At 36.2% G+C, this 21,992-nt stretch overlaps 1 protein-coding gene across 1 annotated transcript; it reads left to right on the top strand.

Annotated features, from left to right (window-relative positions):
• Positions 1 to 3,090: 3,090 nt before the first annotated feature.
• ca12 (carbonic anhydrase XII) lies at positions 3,091 to 15,059 on the top strand. The gene is given in 10 exon segments (XM_032583153.1): positions 3,091 to 3,297; positions 3,451 to 3,471; positions 7,382 to 7,561; positions 8,491 to 8,633; positions 11,015 to 11,114; positions 11,196 to 11,255; positions 12,100 to 12,170; positions 12,172 to 12,258; positions 12,358 to 12,484; positions 13,896 to 15,059. Coding segments are annotated over 10 exon segments (1,503 nt in total). The 5' UTR covers positions 3,091 to 3,233; the 3' UTR covers positions 14,546 to 15,059.
• Positions 15,060 to 21,992: the final 6,933 nt, after the last annotated feature.

The raw sequence follows: 21,992 nt of genomic DNA, 5'->3' as shown, positions 1-21,992 counted from the left end.
ACACAAGACTCTTCATCTTGCTTTTTCTGCCGTACTGTCTGGTGTGAGGCAAGGATGTAAAGGACAAATGCTCTGTATATTTACTTTTTTAAACCAACCACCATTTGATTTTTTGTTTCACTCTACTTCAGTGTGATCAAATAAATAGGATCCACAGGATTCAAAAGCATATCGCATATATTTGTTGATTGTTTTGTTTCTCATTTTTATAAAATATGCAAGTAAAAGAAATTCTATTCCTGCTGCAGAATGTAATGGTGTCTTAAGGGGACAGTAATAAATCAATGCACAGGCTTACAGCGCAACAGTTTTTTTTGTTTTGTTTTATTTTTTGTTTTGTGGGATGTGCTCTTTCTACATCTGAACTTAGCTGGCGTGAAGAAGTGTTAGCTTCTAGTGTCGTTTTGTGGTTTGACACACAGTGAAAGATGACATGATGAAGAATATTGCACATTCCAGCTCCTTGTCCTTGATTTATCCCAGTTTTCAAGACTGAATCACACAGGGTTGCGATGTGGGCTTTCAGCTAGGCAAGAGATACAAAGAGATAAAAGAACAGACTTTACCAACTGTGGTGACAAAGATACTGAATAAACAATAAGTCCACGAATCAAAATCTTATTTAAGTACACTATAAAAGATAAATATATCACATACACAATAGATAGCAGAGACTGGCTTTGACAAGCAAAATCAAAACCTCAGAAAACACAAAATCATTAAGAGCAATAACAAATAAAGACAAGTTAAAAAATATTCAGATGTGCATACATCTGATACTTTGCGTAAGTATTAATTTCCCTTCATTTAAAAAAAAAAACATTTTGTTGCATTAACACTTCAAAGTGCAAATCATTTTATTTAGATTTCATGTGACTAATGCAAAAGGAGTGCTATAAAGTTATTGTAAAGGGATTTGTGGTTTTTAAAACTGTCTTATAAATAACAATTTAGAAAGTGAAGTTAACGTTTGTATAAACCCTCCTGATTCAATACTTTGTATAACTACGTTTTTGCTGTAGTTACAATCCTTTGGCGTATAATTCTATACCAACTTATTTAATTTCCCTTTGGGATCAATAAAGTATTTCTGAATTAAGCTTTGCACATCTGAAGACTGAAGTCTTTGTTCGTTTATCCAAAAACAGCTCCAGCTTAGTCAGGTTGGCAAGCAAATGTGACCATCGGTTTCCAAGTCTTGCTTTGATCCTCCCTTGAATTAAGGTGTGGAATATTGGCCATTCTAACACATGAATCTACTTTACTGTAAACACTTTACTCTAGCTCCAGTTGTATGTGGTTGTCCAACTACTATTTCAAGTGCCATTCCTTTAATCTCTGTTCATTGGCTACCAAGATGAACGTTTATAGACTTTTTCCCAACATTGGTCCAAGATCCTAATGATTAAGATGTAAAAAATCTCAAGGAGAGGTTTAGAGCTCGTGTGATTAAAGAAAAGAAAGAACAGAGGAAAATGACATAATCATTGTAATGTACAACAATAATTATCATTTAATGTGTTCCAACTATCATGCAGTGGTTGAGTTAAAAAAAAAACCAACTCAGCGTGTTTGTTTAATATGAGGATAAAAGACTACAATACTATTTCTCTCCATTGGCAATTTATTCAAAACTGTTTTTGAATAAACAGTTGAATTAACAGCTGTTTGAATAAACAGTAGAACTGATCTCTCTTCCAGTTCTGTTCACTGCACGTCCCTTATAGCTGTACACAACGTCACGAAGACAGAACCTTGTTCACACAGTGGATACATGTTTTATAGAACAGATGACATGAAACAAGATAACAAAGACTGGTTGTAAAGAAAATATGGTGAACTAACATCTCACTCTGCCTCTGAACTCCAAAACAGATTTGTTAGTTTAAGTCAGATAATATTTGACACATTAATATTATCAGTGAAGATAGTTGTTGACAAATGAATGTTCAGAAAATAGCACAATCTGTGCCTGATTGTGGCACAATCAGGCACAATCAGGCAGTTTTATAAGACTGAATCCTGAATCAGAACAACGGAATAAAACGGGTACAAAAATGAGGAGACATTGGAGGTTTTTTTCACCACTAACAAACTAAGCCATGGTGCCAAAACCATTTGCTACGCTAGTATTCACGCATAATAGTTGCAAACATATTTAATGGATAACATTCAGAAGCTATAATATAATTCTTCATCACAATTAATATTAAAATAAGTTACCAACACCGGCTTGTTAAAAATTACTTACCTTTTCTGTAGCACAACTCCGTTCAGAATCCAAAATGGAACTATAACTGTAGTTATAAAAACTCTATTTAGATTAAATTAGGTTAACACTGAAATATTAACACCACATTTTTTACTGTGTAGCCATGCACCAGGTGACAAAATGTTGATTCAGTAACAAGTAGTGTCTTCGCTATATATATTTTTTTTGTCCTAATTCAATACATAACAATTATGCTCTACTTTAATGTTAATTTATGACATAAAATGTGTAGTTTTAACAAGACAAAAATGTGAAAAAGTTCAAAGAATATAATTACAAGCTACACTGCATGATCTTTCTTGCAGCAAAATGTAAGCCAGGGTTGTTACTGAATGTCACTTTGTGCTTGAATGACTTAATATATCAAAACCAATATCATAAAAGTTCCAATAATCCAACATTTACTGTTAATAAATTTTGTCCAAATGTCTAGACAACCACAAGTCTAGACATTACTTTTTTATCATAAAATGGAAAGTGCCACAGAATGCATAATCGTGTACTGATATTTATTTATTGTATGAATATATATTCATACAATCTGTATTCAATCTCTGTACAGAGAACGAATTAATAATCTGCAAGAAAATGTTGCAGTCGAAAGGAGAAGCATTTCAGTACACTGTTTAAAATAGTAAAGCTGGAATAAAAACTTTAATACTCTGAATGTAAACATGTGGCTGGACGTAATAACGCCAAGACGTTGCTGCGGTGTGGGGCGCTCACCCTTCACCTGACAGGACTCAGAGCGCCGCGCTCAGCGCTACTGTTGCGCTACTTCAGATTTAGAATGAGGTGGAGACCTTAAGGAGCCGCTGCATGGCTGTCACCCTCCTGGTGCCCTAGACGACTCTTAGCACTGAGTTTGTTGATGCTCTGACGTCAGTTTGTGCCAGCAGCATGGGTATAAAAGAGACGAGTGCTCCAAGATCCCGGAGCTGTGTATTGAGAGGAGGTCAAGATGCGCATTTTGAGTTTCATCGCCAGCGTGCTCCTGCTGCTGACTTCCCTCAGCTTCCTTCACGGTAAGGTCTAGGCTACAAAAACTGAGCATTTCCAGTGTACTTAGCACACATAGATACATCTGCTTCCATTCCTATCAGTTATCAGTGTTCAAAGTTACCGCTTCTAAGTATTTTTAACAACAATTTTATTCATTTATTTTCTGTCCATTTCAGGTGCTGAATGGACGTATAGTGGTAAGCCTGTATTTTATTATAACTTTTTTTACAATAAATTGCATGAACACCACACATACATTTTTATATATAAAAATGAGACATTTTAGTAACTATTTATTTTTAGTCTACATCCAAAGTGAATTATGCATTGCTTTATTCTAAACTGGTAATGGCACACCGAGTCAATAATTTCTTGGAAATGGAATAAAGCTAGGCATAAATATGTAGTCCATTCCCTTTCTTCTGGAGAAATACATGACTATTATTCATTTTCTTTCTACTTGGTTCTACATTCAATTTTAAAATAAAATTGTCCAAAAATATTTTCTTACTATTCTTATTATTTTTGGAAGTGAATTTCAACATAAGATAAATAAGATGATCAGAAGTCTATAACACTGTGAGCAAAGAAATAATATTAAAAATATTTTTGATTCTGTGGATTGAAGGCACAAAGTATTAAAATGTAAATAAAATAGCTTTAACTTTTGTGACGTTTTTTTGTTTTAAGCATGAAGATGATTGAATTGAGTATCAGAATTTTTTTATGTGACATGAAAAGGGTGTTTCTGTTTTGGTTAAATGACAAGACACCACTGGAAGTGTTATATGCAGTGTCATATGGTAAGGAAAATTAAACCTTCTGTGGTTCTCCGGCACTGGGCAAGACAACTACCTCACTGTCGTCACCTCATGTTATTGCAGGGTTCTTTTACAAACTCTGCATTCACAACATTGCATTAGCGGTTGACTTGCCTTTGTGTCATGCCTTAAGGTCTGAGAACTTCGTGACCCATGACGCTCTGTTACATCAACTGTGGTCACGTCATGACCTTGTCTCCGTATCCCTGCATATAAACAATCTTTTGCAATCAGGGAGTGGATTTTACAGAAAACCAAATTATAAGCATCCAAATCCTTCAATGAATGCAGTTTTGCTCAGTCAGTCCAAATCATTTCTTTTTTGAGGCAAAATGTAAGTTTTAATTTATACTTAAAAGACATTACAAAAAACATCATTAGCAAACAAAGTTTTAAAAATGTCTGGAAACATCTTATGGAACTAGTTCATTAAATCACATTATCCAGTAAAAAAAAAAAATCCACATTTTCAGACTGCTGCTACTACATTTCATCTGCACTTCACATCCAGAGCCCTGAGAGGCTTCTTGTCATGGTAGTCGAGTCATTTGTTAAGGCTGGTAGCACTTTCTGTTGACATGTCCCCTGCTGAGTCATGCAATTTATCCCAACTTCAACACGTCACCCTCTAGCAGAGGACAAACAGTAAATTTTAATTTGTGACATTAATTGTGGCTGTTCTGAATAGATTACTCCAAAAAATGTTCTAACCCTTTAAATTTATGGTTCCTTCTGCACAGAAAAGACTGTGTTTAGGAAATTGCCCACAAGCACATATGATCAATGCAGGCACTGCCAAAGGACCATCAGATTGAGCGGAAGGACAGTCTGTCTCAAATTAAAGCACAGATGAGGTGAAGAGTGAAAAATTATAGACATAAGTCTGCATTTTTTCACTTAGTGTTAGTGGATTTTCCTCAGTTGAACTTTGGGCATTGCACAAAACTCTTTGGCATTCATGATGCAATTGATGCACATTTATCTGAATGTCTCTTAGGCAGACATTCTTAGGCTTCATGCTGCAGCATTCATTATTAACCATGACTGGCTGGCATCTGCTCAATGGTGAAATATCAAATTAATTCCTGATGGGCAATGATTTAGTGCCAAACATTCAGCGGGGGAGTATGTTTTCAGTGCTTTTCATATCACTGATCAAATTCATCCCAAACTGTCGTCTTTTATTTTGAATGTCAATGTTACTGTGACTAATTTATTTTGCAGACACATCACAAAGAGACATGACCATGCAGTTGAGGTCATCTGTGTAAAAGTGCAAGACTAGAAAAATGTGGTTATATTTGGCATCTTGTGGTAAATGGAAACCACTTATTAGATGAAGACAGAGTTGTCCCCTGTGTTTCAGTACTTAATAGAACCACCATTTACTGCAATTACAGCTTCACGTCTGTTGGGATATGTCTACCAGCTTTGTACAGCTATTGGCTTTTGTGAGTCTTTTTTGCTTCCAAAGAGCTCAAACTTCATCAACATGAATGGAAAGCATCTGAACAGCAGCTGTCTGAGAACCATTATCTTAAGAATACGTATTGATTTAAATCATTCCAGTGTAGCTCTGGCTGTATGTTTCTTTCTTCAATGTGAACTTCTGCCTCTGCCTTAGCCAATAAAAGGTTTTCTTCCAGTATTGCCTTGTATTTGGCTGCATTCGGAATTCCCATCAACTTTGACCACTTTTACTGTTTGTGCAGAATAACAATGCAACACAATTGTGTGTCACGATGGGAATGGTACTGAGGGTGATTTTTTTTTCACCACTCAGTCTGCATAGGAGCAGCTGTGGTAGGAATGTGTTTAGTAACTGGTGGATTGCCTAGTTCAAACCCCTGCTCTGTCTGTCATAGTAGTTGTCTTCTTGAGCGACACACTTCACCTACCTTGCCTGCTGGTGGTGCATGGCATGGCTATACACCACCACACTATGTGAATGTGTGTATATGACTGAATGTAAAGCACTTTGGAATCCTCTGGACTAGATAAAGCACTATACAAGTACGGCCTATTTATCATTTATTTATCATACAGCCCTAAAATTTCCATCCTGTGCTCTGCTACACAGCTTGTGGCAAACTACAAACAGAGCTGATTTAGACTTTCATCCATCAATAGCTCTTTTTGCCTTCGCTCTTTTTGCCTTCCTTCTATAATTCCAGTTTTGTGGCATAGGAACACAAATAGTTATCCTCTGGATAGTCTTGCAGCTAAGCTGTAGATCTCTGTAGCTCTTCCAGAGAAACCATGGGCCTCTTTGATGCATCTGTGATTAATGTGCTCATCACCTGCTCAGTCAGTTTAAGAGGACTTTTTTTAGAGCTCAACGTTTTTTTAACCTATAACATGTTTTAAACTTCTCCACATATTTATCTCTGCCCCATCTTATTTTCTTTTCATGGTGATGTTTGTTTACTAATGTTCTCCTCCAAATCTCTGAGGTCTTCATAAAGCTGCACGATTCATTCCTGTGTGTTTTCTTCTTAAAAACACACAATGTTGGCTCAATTTACGAACAAGATGGTTTCTATTGGCAATTTACACAAGAGCTTTTTTTGTTGTTGTTTTTTATTACAAAGGGGATCAGAATAAAGGGGAATTGAATACAAATGCATGCTACACATCTCTGATTTTTATAGAAAGAAAAGGAAACCTTGTATATTTTTTTTCCACATTACAGCTATGTTTTTACTTTAAATTCATTTGAGCAGGGACAAGACATAAAACAATGTTATAATTAATAGAAACCATCATCCTGTCTGCAGGCTCTCCAGCCAAAGCATAATTTGCAGGTCCTGGGCCCCAGTCAGTGTTCTAGGACTTAGACCCAGGCATTACTTTGTTTTGGTCTGTCAGATAAAATCCTAATAAAGTACACTGAAGGTTATGTAATGTGGCAAAAGATGAAAAAGTTCAATGTACTCTTGTAAATCCTGCACACACCAGCACTGTTTTTCTAGAACACCTCTAACATCTATGGTTTTCTTTTCACTCTCTCAAAGGTTTATGAAACCTTGAGCATTAAATATAATGTACTTATTTTGATTTACACAAAGCCTTTTTTCCCCACACAATTGACATATTTAAACTGAAAATGTGTTTAAAACATACAAAAACTGATAAGAGGAATTAAAAGTCACAGTGAAAATGTCACATGGAATATAAAGCTTACTCCCGGTCCTTTAAATATATGCAGATATGTGCTTTTTTTATCACGTGTGATTTGCCAGCTGCAGATGAATACCTTCAACATGTTTTACTGGTGTTGTTACAGGATCAACAGGACAGGATTACTGGAGCAACAAATACCCTTACTGTGCCGGTCCTTTCCAGTCTCCAATAGACATCACGTCAGACCTACTGAGGTTCAGTCCCACTCTACGTCCGATTGAGGTGCGAAACTACAAACTGTCATCGAAGGAACAACTCACTCTTAGAAACAATGGACACTCTTGTAAGTATAAATCTGCAGAAAGCACCAGAAAGTAGGTGACAGGAACAACTTTGAATGAAGATAAACAAATATTTTTGTTTGGTTTGAGATGCAGAATCTCTTTAAATCAAAGTGATTAAGTAAACAAGGTATTCATTAGACATGGCCACATATAAATGTGGAGAGCTAATTTCTGGGTCAACACAAAGAAAACGAAGGGAGGATCATCCTTCCAAATCTGCCACGGCAATTTTCTGTAATCACTGTCTTATTATCTGAGCTGTCATTTTGTCCACAGAAAGAGCTCCACATGCCAAGAAAATTCATGCCAAGGGTGTTCCTCAGCTATGACTTTTATTTTAGGCCACATAAATTGCATCAGTTTTATGTGCGGTCTCTATTTTTAACAGTATCTCAGATGTAATTGCTTACAATCAGGACACACTGCAGACAATCATTTTTGTGTGGTGCATTAGGCAGGTTTTTGTAAGTCTGGTTCAATAGATGTTTGACAGAATCCATCAGGAATTTCATTGGGAATTTCAGTGACAGTTGTGCTTAACATGCATACAACGTCTCCTGGGTCACAGTGATGATTCAACATGAGAAATCTCTTACTTTTTTTTAAACAGGTGACAGAATGCAAAGAGCAGACAAATGCTTATGTTTGCATATGTGATGGACCTTCACACCACAAGCTGAGTGGCATGCTGGTGTGACGTGTGTTTGAAAAGAGCTGACGAGGGTTTTTCATGCGTAAGCAGTCATGACACACGCGTGAACATGTTGAATCACTCCAACATTAACTGTGTTCGATGCAGCCTCTTGACCTTGGGGTCTCAGAGCAGGGCTGTCCTGACCTCCTCACTTTAGATGAGGTTAAAATGAACGCTTCCTGATTGTTGTAAATCAAAAGTGAATCTTTGCTGTTGATTTTAATTGATTCGCAGTGCAACTATCTTTGCCCCCGACGATGTATGTTTCTGGCTTGCCAAATCAATTCACTGCAACCCAGCTGCATCTCCACTGGGCCTCCTCTAATTGGCATACAGGATCTGAACACTTGGTGGACAGCAGGCAGTTTGCAGCAGAGGTAAATTGACCACATTTCCTTTTTCTCAGTGTTCATTTACAAAATGGAATATAAAAGAATCTCAATTCTGCTAATCTACTTACATTTCCAATAAGGTTCATGTAAATGTCCTATCAATGTCATTCTTTTAATCAAATCAACTTGATGGAATTTTAATAACAAAAATCAGTTGTAGAAGTTTGAATTTAGTGCAAATTTGATCTAATTCACACAAGGTAATAATTCCTCACACAAGCTACATACACATATACTCCTACAATTATTTACTTTAGTCTCTCGCAGTTGGTTGTGCCTTGAATACGCTCTTTTTTCTTTTTTTGTGTAGCCAACAAGTTTCAGGTATAATTCAGGGAGGATATTTGAAATTTCCTCTTAGCAGAAGTGGTAGAGCTCAATGTACAGTGGAGTGAGAAAGTGTATTCCCTCTTATAGATTTATTCTGTTTTTTGCTTTGTCATTCCGCTTGGATGCTTAGGATAATCAAACAAAATTTACTATTGCATAAAGGCAACCTGAGTAGATACAGTACATAAAGCAGTTTTCAAATTATTTTATTCACTAAGGGAAAAAAAGACTGCGTAATCCTACAAGGCCATCACATTTCTTGATTATGGCATCAACCACTACAAAGGGTGTACAGTCTTTTACATTCTTTTTCTTTGCTGACTAGAGTCCCTTCAACTTAAAAAAATACAAATCTTAGAATGTAATGTATTTCATTTGTAGAGTTTACATGTCAAACAGCGAACTAGTTTATAAATTTGTAACAAAATGTAAGTATTAGCTACAGTTATAAGGAGATCTCAAACAGAACAGGGATAACTAAGACATGTCAGTGTAATAAAACCATACATAATGTTCACATAAATGACCCTCATTTATCTGCTACTTGAGATGACAACATCTCTCTCCTGATTTGATGCTTCATGACAAAAATGAAGTCCTTTTGATTGGCACTGACATCAAAGATGATGACACAATATATTATTGATGCAGCTCATTCTGAAGAAACTCTGTTTTGCATCTGTTGCAGTTTCCTCACACAGTAAGATTCACATATTGTGGTTCATTGCGTCTTTTGCTCTAAAACAGGATGGAAATCCACTTACAGCCCACTTATGCTGCTGGGCAGGATTTTAAGGGCTTAACACAGAAGACAATTATATGTTGTAGTTTACATCTGGAAATGAGATATCCTGATAGTACAGCTTAATTAAGACCATTTTATTTAATGTTTCTTCATTTGATTCAAAGTGGCTGGATGCTATCACACCTGGGTGCATTTTATTGTACTGTGCCTCTTTTACACCAACCACATCTAAGGTGCTGAGGTCTTGACTTTAGCTTAATGACATATATCTCCTTGAAGACTCTCCAAGCTTCAGGACCACAATTCCATGATGAGAGGTCCTTTTTATGGGATGAAATGAGGAGAAATGAATCATTTCCCAGAAACAGTGAAAATGCATACGTTAGTCTGCATACACTATCATCATTAAATTTGCCCTCAATGACAAGCTTGACTTTGTGTTCAAACTGTCGGGAAATCATTACAACCGTAACTTCTTTTTGACTGACATTTGCTTATGCTCCATATTAGAATGGGATATAAATTTTCATTGTCACTACCACAAACATGACAAAATTTTGGTAAAGGGAAAAAATATTTTCTAGTTGCATTCCTGGTTGATGTGGTTGACTAAACACTAGTGTCAAGTGCTAAATCTATTCTCTTATGAGAGTCTTAAACAGAACCGTTCCAAAGCATAAACAAATTAAGCACCTGCTTAGGGCCTTCAGACCTTCAAATCTGTAATTTTAACATTTGCTTAATAAAATGAGCACGTTAATAAACATTTAATGATTTCACAACAGATAAATTAAAATATTTTAAATTGCTTAACATTTAAAATTAAGATTTGAAAGAAACTGGCACGCTTACTTTGTAAAAGTGTGAATAATAATCTTCATAGACTGATTGTTGTGTTACAATAGATACAGTCTGATGCTATGAGTTTAATCTTTGTATTTGAGCTCGATTTGTTCACAAATGCGCCTCTGCAAATAGCAAATTATCAGCGACTGCTTTTAAGCCTGGCCAATTAAACTTGGCCCCCTCTTGCAGATTCAACCTAAACTGTAATGAAAGGCAATTGGTGGCGGTGATGTTCTTAACAGAAAAAGGGGCCCGTAATCTTTGCCTAATAAAGCATGCATTTACAATGAAAAGGCTTTTTTTTAATTGCACTTTACATAAATTAAGCATGAAGTTCCCCTATATAGTGAAAAGTGACAACAAATACTTCTCTTTCTTTGTCTTGTTTTGTCGCTTCTTTTGAAAATGTTGACATTTTCTTTTATTATCTTTTTTATTCCCACAGCTGCATATAGTACATTACAATTCGGACAAGTACCCTGACATTAACACTGCTATAGACAAATCTGATGGTTTGGTGGTGCTGGGTGTCCTCATTAAGGTGAGACTTTGTGGCTCTTTTTAAAGCGAAGCTGATTTTTATTTGTAGAGTTTAATCATCCAATGACTCTTTCTCTATAGATTGGATGATTTCAATCCTGCCTATGAACAGATTCTGAGGTTTATCAATGGCGCCAAATACAAAAGTGAGCAATCAATTAATTTATTCTAAAAAAAGAAACAAGATTAATGATTTTTCTAGCCTTTAATATTGTTTAATATTAATATTAATATTACACATTTACTAATTTAACAATATCAGAATCCTATATCGATGCCCACCCTTAGTTTATCGGTGCAGTGCATTTGGGTCAGTATTTTTCTGTTACGCTAACAACATGACAAATCAACAGGAAAAGTGTACATTGACATGGAGTCTCTTAAGAGTTTATGAAGAGTTAACTATTCTGTACTCAATTATCCTTAATCTATTGGGTATCTTTGTACATAATAACAAAGAGCTCATTTGACTTATATATTCAGTAAAATACTGTTTGTGGCTCTTTATCTTAATGGATCTGGTGAATAAACAGACAAGCTGCTGGTACCAAAAGTTTCACATTGTAAGGTACATCTAGCTGTATGTTTGAAACGTTATCCTTTTTCTTCAGAATTGTATTAATTCTTCATTCAGCTAATGCAACTGTCAGAAAGATTCCTCAGCGATTTCTGAAAATGCTAATATAGTAGTTTCAGCAGATTTGTTGGCAGCACATCCATTTTCAAGCAAACAGTTTAAGATTTGTGACATTGGAATCATCCTGCTAGACAAAGGAATCAGATGAATGGAGGTGGTTGACAATACCAACTTTCTTTGCAAAAAGAAAAATCACAAAACAAGCATAAACAGTAACATAAATATGAAGACAAAAAGTGAAAAAAGGCTAATTTCAGCCGAAGTGTATTGTCTACATAACATGTTAGACCATGAGAGATTGTCAAGCAAAGTAAACCAGATTTTACTTAATATCTGTTCTTTTTTATTCTCAGATTTCGAAGTGCGAGTGCCTGGTTTTAACATTAGAGAACTGCTCCCTGCTCGTTTGGATGAATTTTACCGATTACGACGGGTCACTGACGACTCCTCCATGTTTTCCAAGCGTGCTTTGGACAGTTTTTCGAAATCATGTCACCATTTCTCACCAACAGGTACTTTCACAGTTAATGCATTTTTTAAAATAGATTTTAGAATGTTAATGCTGCTTGTTCATAACTTTTACATTTGACCCTTTTTTTTTTTTTTTTAAGTATCTGGCTCTAGCAACGTCCCTAGTTGCCTCCAGTGTCCAGGACCCAGAGGTTAACCCACTTAATAACAACTTCAGGAAGCCACAACCCATCGACAGCCGTGTTGTCCTGGTCTCTTTCAAGGAAGGTTAATATGAGCTTTTGTAGATTTTGCTTAAAAATAGAGAGAAAAAACACATTTTACCGCTTTTAGAATGGCTTAAAAACTGCTTTTGAATGTGTTTTAGGCTCTGACTTTGGGTTGTGTGGCATTACTTGCTTGTGGCTGTGTTTTGTGCTAGCAATATTACCTATTACTTATGCTTTTAATGAAGGCAGCCTATGTCTTGTTATTGACATTTGAAAAAGCCATCAGTGGCACTCTGAGAAACATCTATGTGGTTGCCTGCACTGTAAAATCAAATTAGTTTACCTTACTTAAAAAAAAATTATTCAAACTCATTGCCTCAAAAAAATGTAATCAAAGTAAGCTTAAAATTAGTAAGAAAACCTCATTTGTTTTAAGCAAGCAGCACTAAATCAAGTAGTACAACTAACAAAAAAACAAATAAGGTATTTGTCATGCGTCAACTTAATTTTTTTAATTTGTGAGGATTGCTTGATATAAATTAAGGTCCCCATTATAATGACTAAACACCTAAAACTTACTACTTTCTTGTTCAAGTTCACTTAAATAAACCAAATTTCTTGAATGAGTCCTTGACCTTCCTCTCTCCCATTTCATTTTACTAAGATTTTATTCACTCTAGTGGCCTGTATTTGAGAGAGATCAGACAGGAAAGTGGATAATAAGAGAGGGGAAAGTCACAAGCCTATAAGAGCCACGATGAGGACTAAGGCATGGGTTGTGCTTTACGACTGCACCACTCCAGCACTCTGCTCTCCCGCTTCACAGAATTAGCAATTACATCAAATATTTGAAATACATAATACAAAAAAAATATTCTGTCTGATAAAATATGCAGTAAATAAAGACGAAATCAATCTCACTCTCAATCATCAGTGTCATTTGCACTGTGTCAGGTTTACAGGAATATAGGAAACATTATATAAACACTATAGAACAGAAAAAAAATCAACTTGGATGAATGTAGTATTGAGTCAAAGCACAATTATCAAAAATGTACTTCTTCTAAATTAATCCAGGTCCAGTAGAATGAGTTGGAGACTTTTCCACCACAAATTCCTAGTAACTTACTAAAAGTGACAGTTGATAGCAAATTTCAATTTGAATACCATGTTTGGCATTTACAGTGTGGTTTACCACATTTTATGGTAATTAGCTTCATATTGTAGGGTATGTATGTGCATGTTTTTTCTCATTTTCGGTATTTCTCTCTCAGCAGAACTTTTTGTGGCAGTTTTGCTGGCACTTTTTAAAAGCCTTTGCTAACAACATTCCTGAGAAGCATTTAGGAGCTGACGACCCTCACTCTTCTTTGAGCTGTTGCATGGCAGAGTTGAAAAGGCAAGATCATTGCGAGGAATACCCGATATTCTGGGATGTGTTAATAATACTGGCTCTGTGTCTGATGCAGGCAGAGGACTGCATGGTATTCTTACAGTTTCACCTCCATTCATGAGGAAGCGAGTTGTTCAGCAGCTGCTGGCTGGCGACCTTGCAGACTTGGCAGATGAAGGGCTGTATCAGCTCCTACCGAGTGGTTCACAGACTCTCCAAGCTGGCAAGAAAAAAGATCCCATGAGCCGGCAGAGTGTGACGCTGGCCAAACCAAAACAACAAACTAAGAATCCATCTCTTTGGAAGAAGAGTCAGACCAACTGCCATGTGGGAAAGCTGGGAATGGCTGAAAACACGCTTTGCTACACTTCACTGGAGCAGAGCATTTCCCATCAGCTCAAACAGTCCCACTTGGGAAATGAGTTGGTTGAAACTCTCAAAGACACAATTTACCCAGAGCTCAACCTCAAGAGCTATCTAGACTGTAAGTCAGATTTAGCCCTCTCTACCATTAGACGCATTCTCTGCAGACATCCAACGGATGAGGCTTTGGAATTGGACCGCTCCCTGGCAAAAGCTTTGGTGAATCATAAGAAGACTTCAGTGGCAACTAAACATGAAGGGTCAAGGACAAAGCATGGTGGCCTTTCCTCTGCTGTTCCACAGAAACCTCTCAGGCAGTACCATCCACATCCTTGGCTTTTGCCAATGGAGTGGGAAGACTAGAGAGATTCCAGACATAGCTCACAAAGTCAGTTTTGTAGCTGACAACAATGAACGACTATTTTTGATCCTTTCTTTTCTCCAAACCTGCCTTCACATGATGTATTTAATAATTGTTAATTATGCACTCTCAGATATGTACGTGGTTATATGCAAATTAACTCAGGACTATAATCGATTTGTAAATAATGTCATTTTGTTGTTTTTAGATGTGGTTTACAGCATATTTCTGGCTGACTTTTGGATCATCGATAGCTCCTAAAAGTAGATGAGGACATATTTTACATAGGATATGTAGAGGAATTGTGAAGCTGAAATGTTTCTCCAGTTTGACGACTTTGCAGCTATCTTTGTAAAGACGGTATGTAGAGATGTAGTCTTCTTTGTGTACTCTTAACATTTTTTGTGACTTTTCAGGTTGCCCTTGGCAGCAAAGCCAAGGGCAACCTGGAGTGAAATGCTACTATCAATAAAATCAAAATGCTACAATCAATAAAAGCACCTTACTTGAATGAAACATGACAAATATGGGCCCTTATTTCACACTGTATCTCTAAATCAGAAGAATTTATAATTTAAAAAGCAGAATGAATACAATCTGAGTTTAAAAAGCAAGAGATATTTTGTGTACAAATAATTAAACACATGTTGCCACATATAGACTCCATAGTAAATCACTTTTATAGTTATGACATATGTATCTTGCTCAAGATACAGTGCCTCAAAAAAATTTTTTTTAACTTTACTAAATTTTGTCATGTTATCATGTAGTGACATGTATCCATGTGTAGTAAAGCTTGAGCAGCAGGTTGTGCAGCAACATTTTTTTGTCTTATACAAACACATAAATATGACACCTTAATGGTTATAAATATATTATTTTAATTTTTTTCTGTGATATTTATGTGCCTGTTCTTTTGTATTTTACCATTGCTTCTTTTCTCTTTCTTTCTGGCACTCAGATGACTCTTTTTGGATAAACACTGGTATGTTGATTTCATATGTTTTGGTTTTTAAATAATGTTTTGAATTAAATATCCTATTTATTGTAACAAACAGAAAATCCTATACTTGTAACACATAAGTTCTAGCTTAGATTGTAAATACACCATGAAAGACAGAATTTACCCCTGACCCCATCAATGCAGTAATTGTCCATGTTAACCTGTAGACAGAAAGTAAACACATAAAGAATAATCTATAACACCATGGTTTACACAAACCACTCTGCTTCCTCTCTACTCTGCAGGTTTACTGGTTCCCATATTGGTGAGCTGTTCCATTCTGGGAGTTGTTCTTATTATCGCATTAATATGCTGCCGGTTTAGGCGAAAACGGTAAGTCAAGGGAAAAAACAAAAACTATGTATACCTGCAAAGGTAACATTTTTTATGTTCACTTACAAACAATTACGAACATAAGCCTTTGCAAAGTAGTTCAGAGCTGGTTTATCTTGAACTCTGAAGAAATCTGCAGATTTAAATTAAACAGCAAAGAGCCCTTTTAGAGATGAGTCACAAGGACCGCGTATAAAAACAGCTTATAAAATATACGACTGAAGAGTACTTCAATAAAATAAGTAATTTATCAACAAATAAGCAGTTTAAAGTGTTTGTGTCTTCACAAAGTGGACTTTTTAACAATAATTTGTGACACTAGTCCCATGACAGTGAGACACCACATAAATAAGAGGGACAACATTTGTAATTGTGGGGATGGTCATTGAACCATATTTGCATTTAGTAACAATGTGGAGTTTCAGGATATTACATTTTTGTCTTTCTCACAGCTCAAAACACATCCGTTCAAGCTGGCTATTTTTAACTATTTAACTTTTTTTCTTCTCTCTAAGGTCATCTTAGATTTTAGAAATCCGCCCTCAAATAAAATGTATTTTTTAATTATTGTTGTTGTTTATAACAACTAAAAAAAGATTTAAAAGAAAAGTTTCAGAACAACAAAAATATGACCAGAATACATAATTTTGTAGTCTGTAGATTGCTTGCAGTGGAAGTTAGGAGTGCATGAAATTAGTTTTTTTCTGTTTTTCAAAGATGAAAAACCATGATGCTAAAAATCTTTCTAGTATAACTGAAGAAAAACAAACATTGTAGAAACTTTGACTAGGTTTGAGGCAGCAGAAGCTAATATTTAAAGGGCTAAGGAGGAATAATGTATTTTCCAGGCACATACTGCCATTTTATAGCAGAATCAACAGGTTCTCCAGTTTCCAGTTTCCCAGTGTATTATAAGCCTGGCGAGGCACAAGGCTTTACTTGCCCCCCACACCATGCTCTGTGTCATTTGTAGTTTATAGTTGATGCATTGAACTGGACCCGAGTAGATGCGCACCAATTATGGCATCCCTGCATCTGGCCGTTGACCTCACACGCTTTTATTTCCAAATTATGATGCTTGCTCATTCACTGCCGAACTTTTGTAACTTTTGACATTTTTTTAACGCAAAAACACGGTGGGTCAGTTGTGGAGTCCCCTAGTGCCCCTACCACTGGGCTTAGAAGGTATCTGGAGGAAACCATGGTCATGTAGTTACCTTATATTTAGTTGTTATGAAAATGTTATTTATAACAAAGAAACTTGATTTTGTATACCTGACACAATTGGCATCTGTCTCTTTAAGAAACTCCTACTTCATACCTCTTTCTCAAATATTTGAGACCTGAGTTGGACTTGGGAGAAAAATATATATGTACAGTATATCTGTCTGTTGAATGCACCTAGGACTATTACATACTTCTTTTACCAATTTCACATCCTCGAACACAGGTTGTTTCAAGACAAAAATATTCATCAGATGATGGAATGGTTTTCAAATTCAAAGATGTACTGTATCTGAGCTGTTTCTACTAAAGGCTTTGTATGTTATATAAAATTTTCTGACACAACAATGTAATTCCAAATAAAAGAAGGTCATGTCTTGTTTTTGCCTGATTAGAAAAAGTCTACACTCTGAAAGGAAAATGTACCTGAAAGGGTGGTCAGAGAAACTTTTCAGAATTTGTCAGGTCTACAGAGTCAGTGTGATGTTAGGATTATTGCTGAGTTAGGATCCGCTGCTGAGATTTATGCAGAATGTCACGTTCAGCTGCCCTCAGAAGTTGAAAAACCATGAATCCACAGCCACAGGAAACCGTCACTTCAACTAAACTTAACTTCCATTTCCTTTCGATGCAGAAACATTTAGTGAAACGGTTTGAGTAGAATTTCTTTTTAATTCAAATCAATTCAGTTTGTGCAGCACAAATTCACAACACCTCATCTAAAGGCACTTTGGAAAGAAAGGAACTTTAATCCAATCATACAAGTCAAGTATTCCATTCCATTCCATTCCAATTTGATCATAGTTATTAAACATTTGCTTGCAATGTTTTGTTGATTTTGCAGCAATCCTGCATCCTACATCAGCATGTGTCATACATATATTGACAGTGGAAAGAAACAATGTCCTTTAACAGGAAGTAGGCTTTAACAGAATTTGCTGGCTCATTGTGAACAGCCATCTGTCATGACCCACTGAGTGTTTGAGAATACAGACCAAACACACACACACACACCCACCTCCACACACACAAAAACACAAAAGCAATCATCCAGTAGTCATTTCTCTGTTATTGAAAAGTTTAAAAGTTTTAAATGACAAATGTTGTTTCTTGCTGAGTCTACAACAGGACATGGAGAAAAAAAACGGGTCCTGACTTACTTTCACAAGAACCTGCAAAAGTTTCTTGAGATCCCTCAAAATATTTGAAAAATACCAGGTTCAGTTGTCACACTAAATCAGCGCCCGGAGAGTGCGATAGCATGCATTTCTGTGCATCTTGAACTCTGATATTATTACTAGGCGTGTACAGTAAAGTCACAGATTAGCCATCATAAGTTGGGATTCATGTGATCCTGCCTATATTGGGGTCACTTATGAAAGCTTACTGTAATGAAGAGGTGGCAGAAATATTAAAAACTGTTTTGAACTCCCTACCCGATCCAACAAAGAACTTGAAACCACAATATTTATGCCTTACTTAATGAAAATAATTTCCAGTGCTGTGATTATTTCATTATGTAGGTACCTAGTAACGCAGACTAGATCAAACTTAATTTTTGATAAAAAATTGCAGAGTTTTGATAGATTCTCAGAAACTGGCATGGGTTTGCTCTACGGAATCCCTAACAGGATTTTCTGTTCCTCAGACCTGACTGCTTCAGGAACTGAATATGGAGTCTTAAAGTAACTTTGCTGGTTAGTAACTTGGCCTAACAATCCTATTAAACTAGGTTTGTTTTGCCCCCATGAATTGTTCCTCAAAACATTTTTATAAACCTTCTTTACTAAATAGTTTCATCATATAGCTGTGAAGACAAGTCTCTTTCTAAGCTGCCACTTACGTATATTGTCAATCAAGCCTCCAATGTCTTGGTTGACTTATAAGCATTTGGAAAAGAAGCCATTATCTACATCCCTCCTTCTCAAGGCTTCAATACATCACTGGCATATGACCCATTCTCAGTTTTGTTCTACTTTCAAGTGTCACCTACTAAAGGAACTAACTTTGGTTGAAGTCCACTGATTTGTTCTGTCTTAATGCACTAATGTGTGTCGTAGTGGTAAAAAAATAAATGAAGTTTTACACTGCAAAAGTCCCAGTGTGTTTTCACCTTAAATCTGCCAGACAGCTGGTCGCACAAACCATCTGTCGTTGCCACATCACACCCTCAAGCCATGCAGCCTGTTAAATCTTACATGAGTTGACGGAGCTGTCACTACCTCGGTTAACGGCTCAGCTGCGTAACAGGTGCCTTGACTTCAGCCCCTGTTATCTTGTCCTACAAGAAAACCCACATAAATGGCCTGAAGCAATCATAGTCCCACATTGTAGTGTTTATTGAAAGGGGCCATAATTTAGTAAAACTTGGAAAGTTAGTGAAACATGTTGCAGAAAGACAAGTTAATAGGCACATTGTTGTTGGGACACTGTAGTATAGTGCATCTTATTAGTCATACCTTAATTAATTGAGAGAAGACCTCCCTTTACAACCATATCAATCCTCACTAACTTGTATGCACCTCTTAAGGTCTGACTTGGTAAGCTAAGTGCCAACAGCATATCCTGAAGTGAGGACCTGAAGTGAGACACACCGAAATTGATTGGATGCTTCTTTCATTAAACATTGTCAAAGTAGTCTCTCATGCACAATGCTCATAAAACGCATAAGTCCCCTTTGGTGTCAACCCTTTCGTTGTTTTTAAAATTAAAGCAATTTAAGTTTTTCCACAGGCAAAAACAAAACAGAAAAATTATATTCAAATGAAATGTTGTTTAAATAAAATTGTCTCCTGAGACGTAGTTATCTTGCAGACTAAGTCAGATAATCCTTTAGGATTTGACACAATATTTCTACATTGTGAGATCTTTGTCTCATCAGACATATTAACCTTGGAGTCTCAAACATTCTTTTGAATTCAGTGAATTACTATTATGAACTTTTTTTACCAGTTGCTTTCTCTTTGCCATTCTCAAATTCAATTTAAATTGATGAACCCATTGGGTAATTGTTGTTATTTGCAGTCTTATCAATCTGAGTGATAAAAGCATTTAACTCTTTCAAGTTGCAAGTTGAAAGAGTGGCAAGTCTATTGGTGACTTTTCTCACGTCTCTTCTTTTTTAATATTCACTCTGTTTGAGGATAGTCAACCAGTTAGATTTATAGCGATATGCCATACCATTAAGCAAATTAACATTAGTTTTTTTTTAAATATACTTTTACTCTAACATCAATATTTTTTTAATATTCTTAAATATTTTATTTCAAAAATAAAATCAAATGACATTGATCGAAATTTACAAACCAACACAATGGAAATACATCCACTAGGATTCAATACATGTTACAGGCATTCTATAAAACATTATCTTGATGGGAAAGCAATAACCAGAAGGACCCCTAGGTGACTATCGAAGACAGTCCAAGTGAGAACTAAAATGTTAATGTATTTATGCAGATTAACATATCTTCTTTTTATCTTTCTTTTATTTTATTTTATAGATCTGACCAGAATAAAAGCAAGAGTGTTGTGTACAACATTGGAGACAGAGACGAGTACGGCTCAAGAGTATAGGACCTCTTATCAAAGGATCTTCATTGTCTCTTTTTGTCATCCATTTAGTTTTAGTGAAGTTGTCCTTTGGCTCATTTTAGACACTTATGCCTGCATGCAACTTCATATAATAAAGTCTTCATGGAGATTCAGGATTGTGGGAAGCTCCTTTCTTCTCCTTCAAGCCCCAGTCAGGCTTTGCTTAGCAGTGACGTGGCAGAAAGATCGTGATTGCCCTCTATGCTGAATTTTTTAGACTGCATGACTTCACCCCTAAAGGAAGGGGTAGAACTGTCCGAGCAAATCCCATTTCATTTGTGTGACATTGTAGGACTGATTTTTGAAAGAAGGTACCACGCAGAGACTTCCAGTCAAGTGGAGAGGGGCCAGTCCTGAACTGGTGAGGATCTCAGGTCAAGTCAGATCAAGACATATTCCACAGGGCTGTCCCAACATGGTGGAAAACCTAACCACAGCACAAACAATAGGGGGATAGGATTCGGCAGACATGGCCTGAGAGGGAAGGGCTGCACTACATTTCCACCAACCCTGTACTTAGAATTGCTCTCCGGATTTTATAATAAAAGGGTGCTCAGCTCCGTACAAACACAGATCCTTTCCTGTGAAAAATGCTGTGGGTGAAAAAAGGCTTTTGTGTTTTCAGGCTTCATGTGGGTTGACTTTTAACCCCTGTCCGATCACGAGATTAACTTGTTAGCTCATTAAAGAGCTTCTCTGTAGCTTGTACAGTCTGAGCCCTGGTAACATGATTAAACCTCTGCATTCATTTTACAAGAGCATAGATGTCCCAGAGTTTAATTTAACTGTATTTCTCAAAATTACAGGATGATGTAACAGAAAGGAATAAGTTGATAAAATAAGCATTGTTCACTGCTATGTGTGGTAAAATATCATACAGCAGTTACACAGTGGCGTTTTTCTCTGCATGCTGCTGCTTTTCCCTACATATCATTGCTAATATCCTGTTGCCATATTTATATTTTCATGATGTGTCATGACATGTGTCAGGATGTATTTGCTACTTGCAAAATTTGTCTGGTCGTTGTCCAAAGCGGAATTTTTCCGTGAGTCTGAACCAAGTGTAAATAACTTGTGTAAATCAAACAAAAATAAATAAATCTTAAACGTGTTTTCAAACAATTTTATTAGAGAATGTGTTTTCCAAATCAAAGTTGCTACTCCGTTATTAAAGTTACCATTGAAAACATAGAGTTATTTCAGTAATACTCTTAATCTTTTGGTGATTCAAACTGAAATACATTTTTTTTTAATCACCCAATACACACTGAAAAGTGGAAAAGAGGAAATTGTAC

This window comes from Xiphophorus hellerii, chromosome 2 (assembly GCF_003331165.1).
Source record: "Xiphophorus hellerii strain 12219 chromosome 2, Xiphophorus_hellerii-4.1, whole genome shotgun sequence".
NCBI lineage: Eukaryota > Metazoa > Chordata > Actinopteri > Cyprinodontiformes > Poeciliidae > Xiphophorus > Xiphophorus hellerii.
The sequence above is the reverse complement of the archived record's forward strand: the minus strand, read 5'-3'. Positions and strand labels throughout refer to the sequence as shown.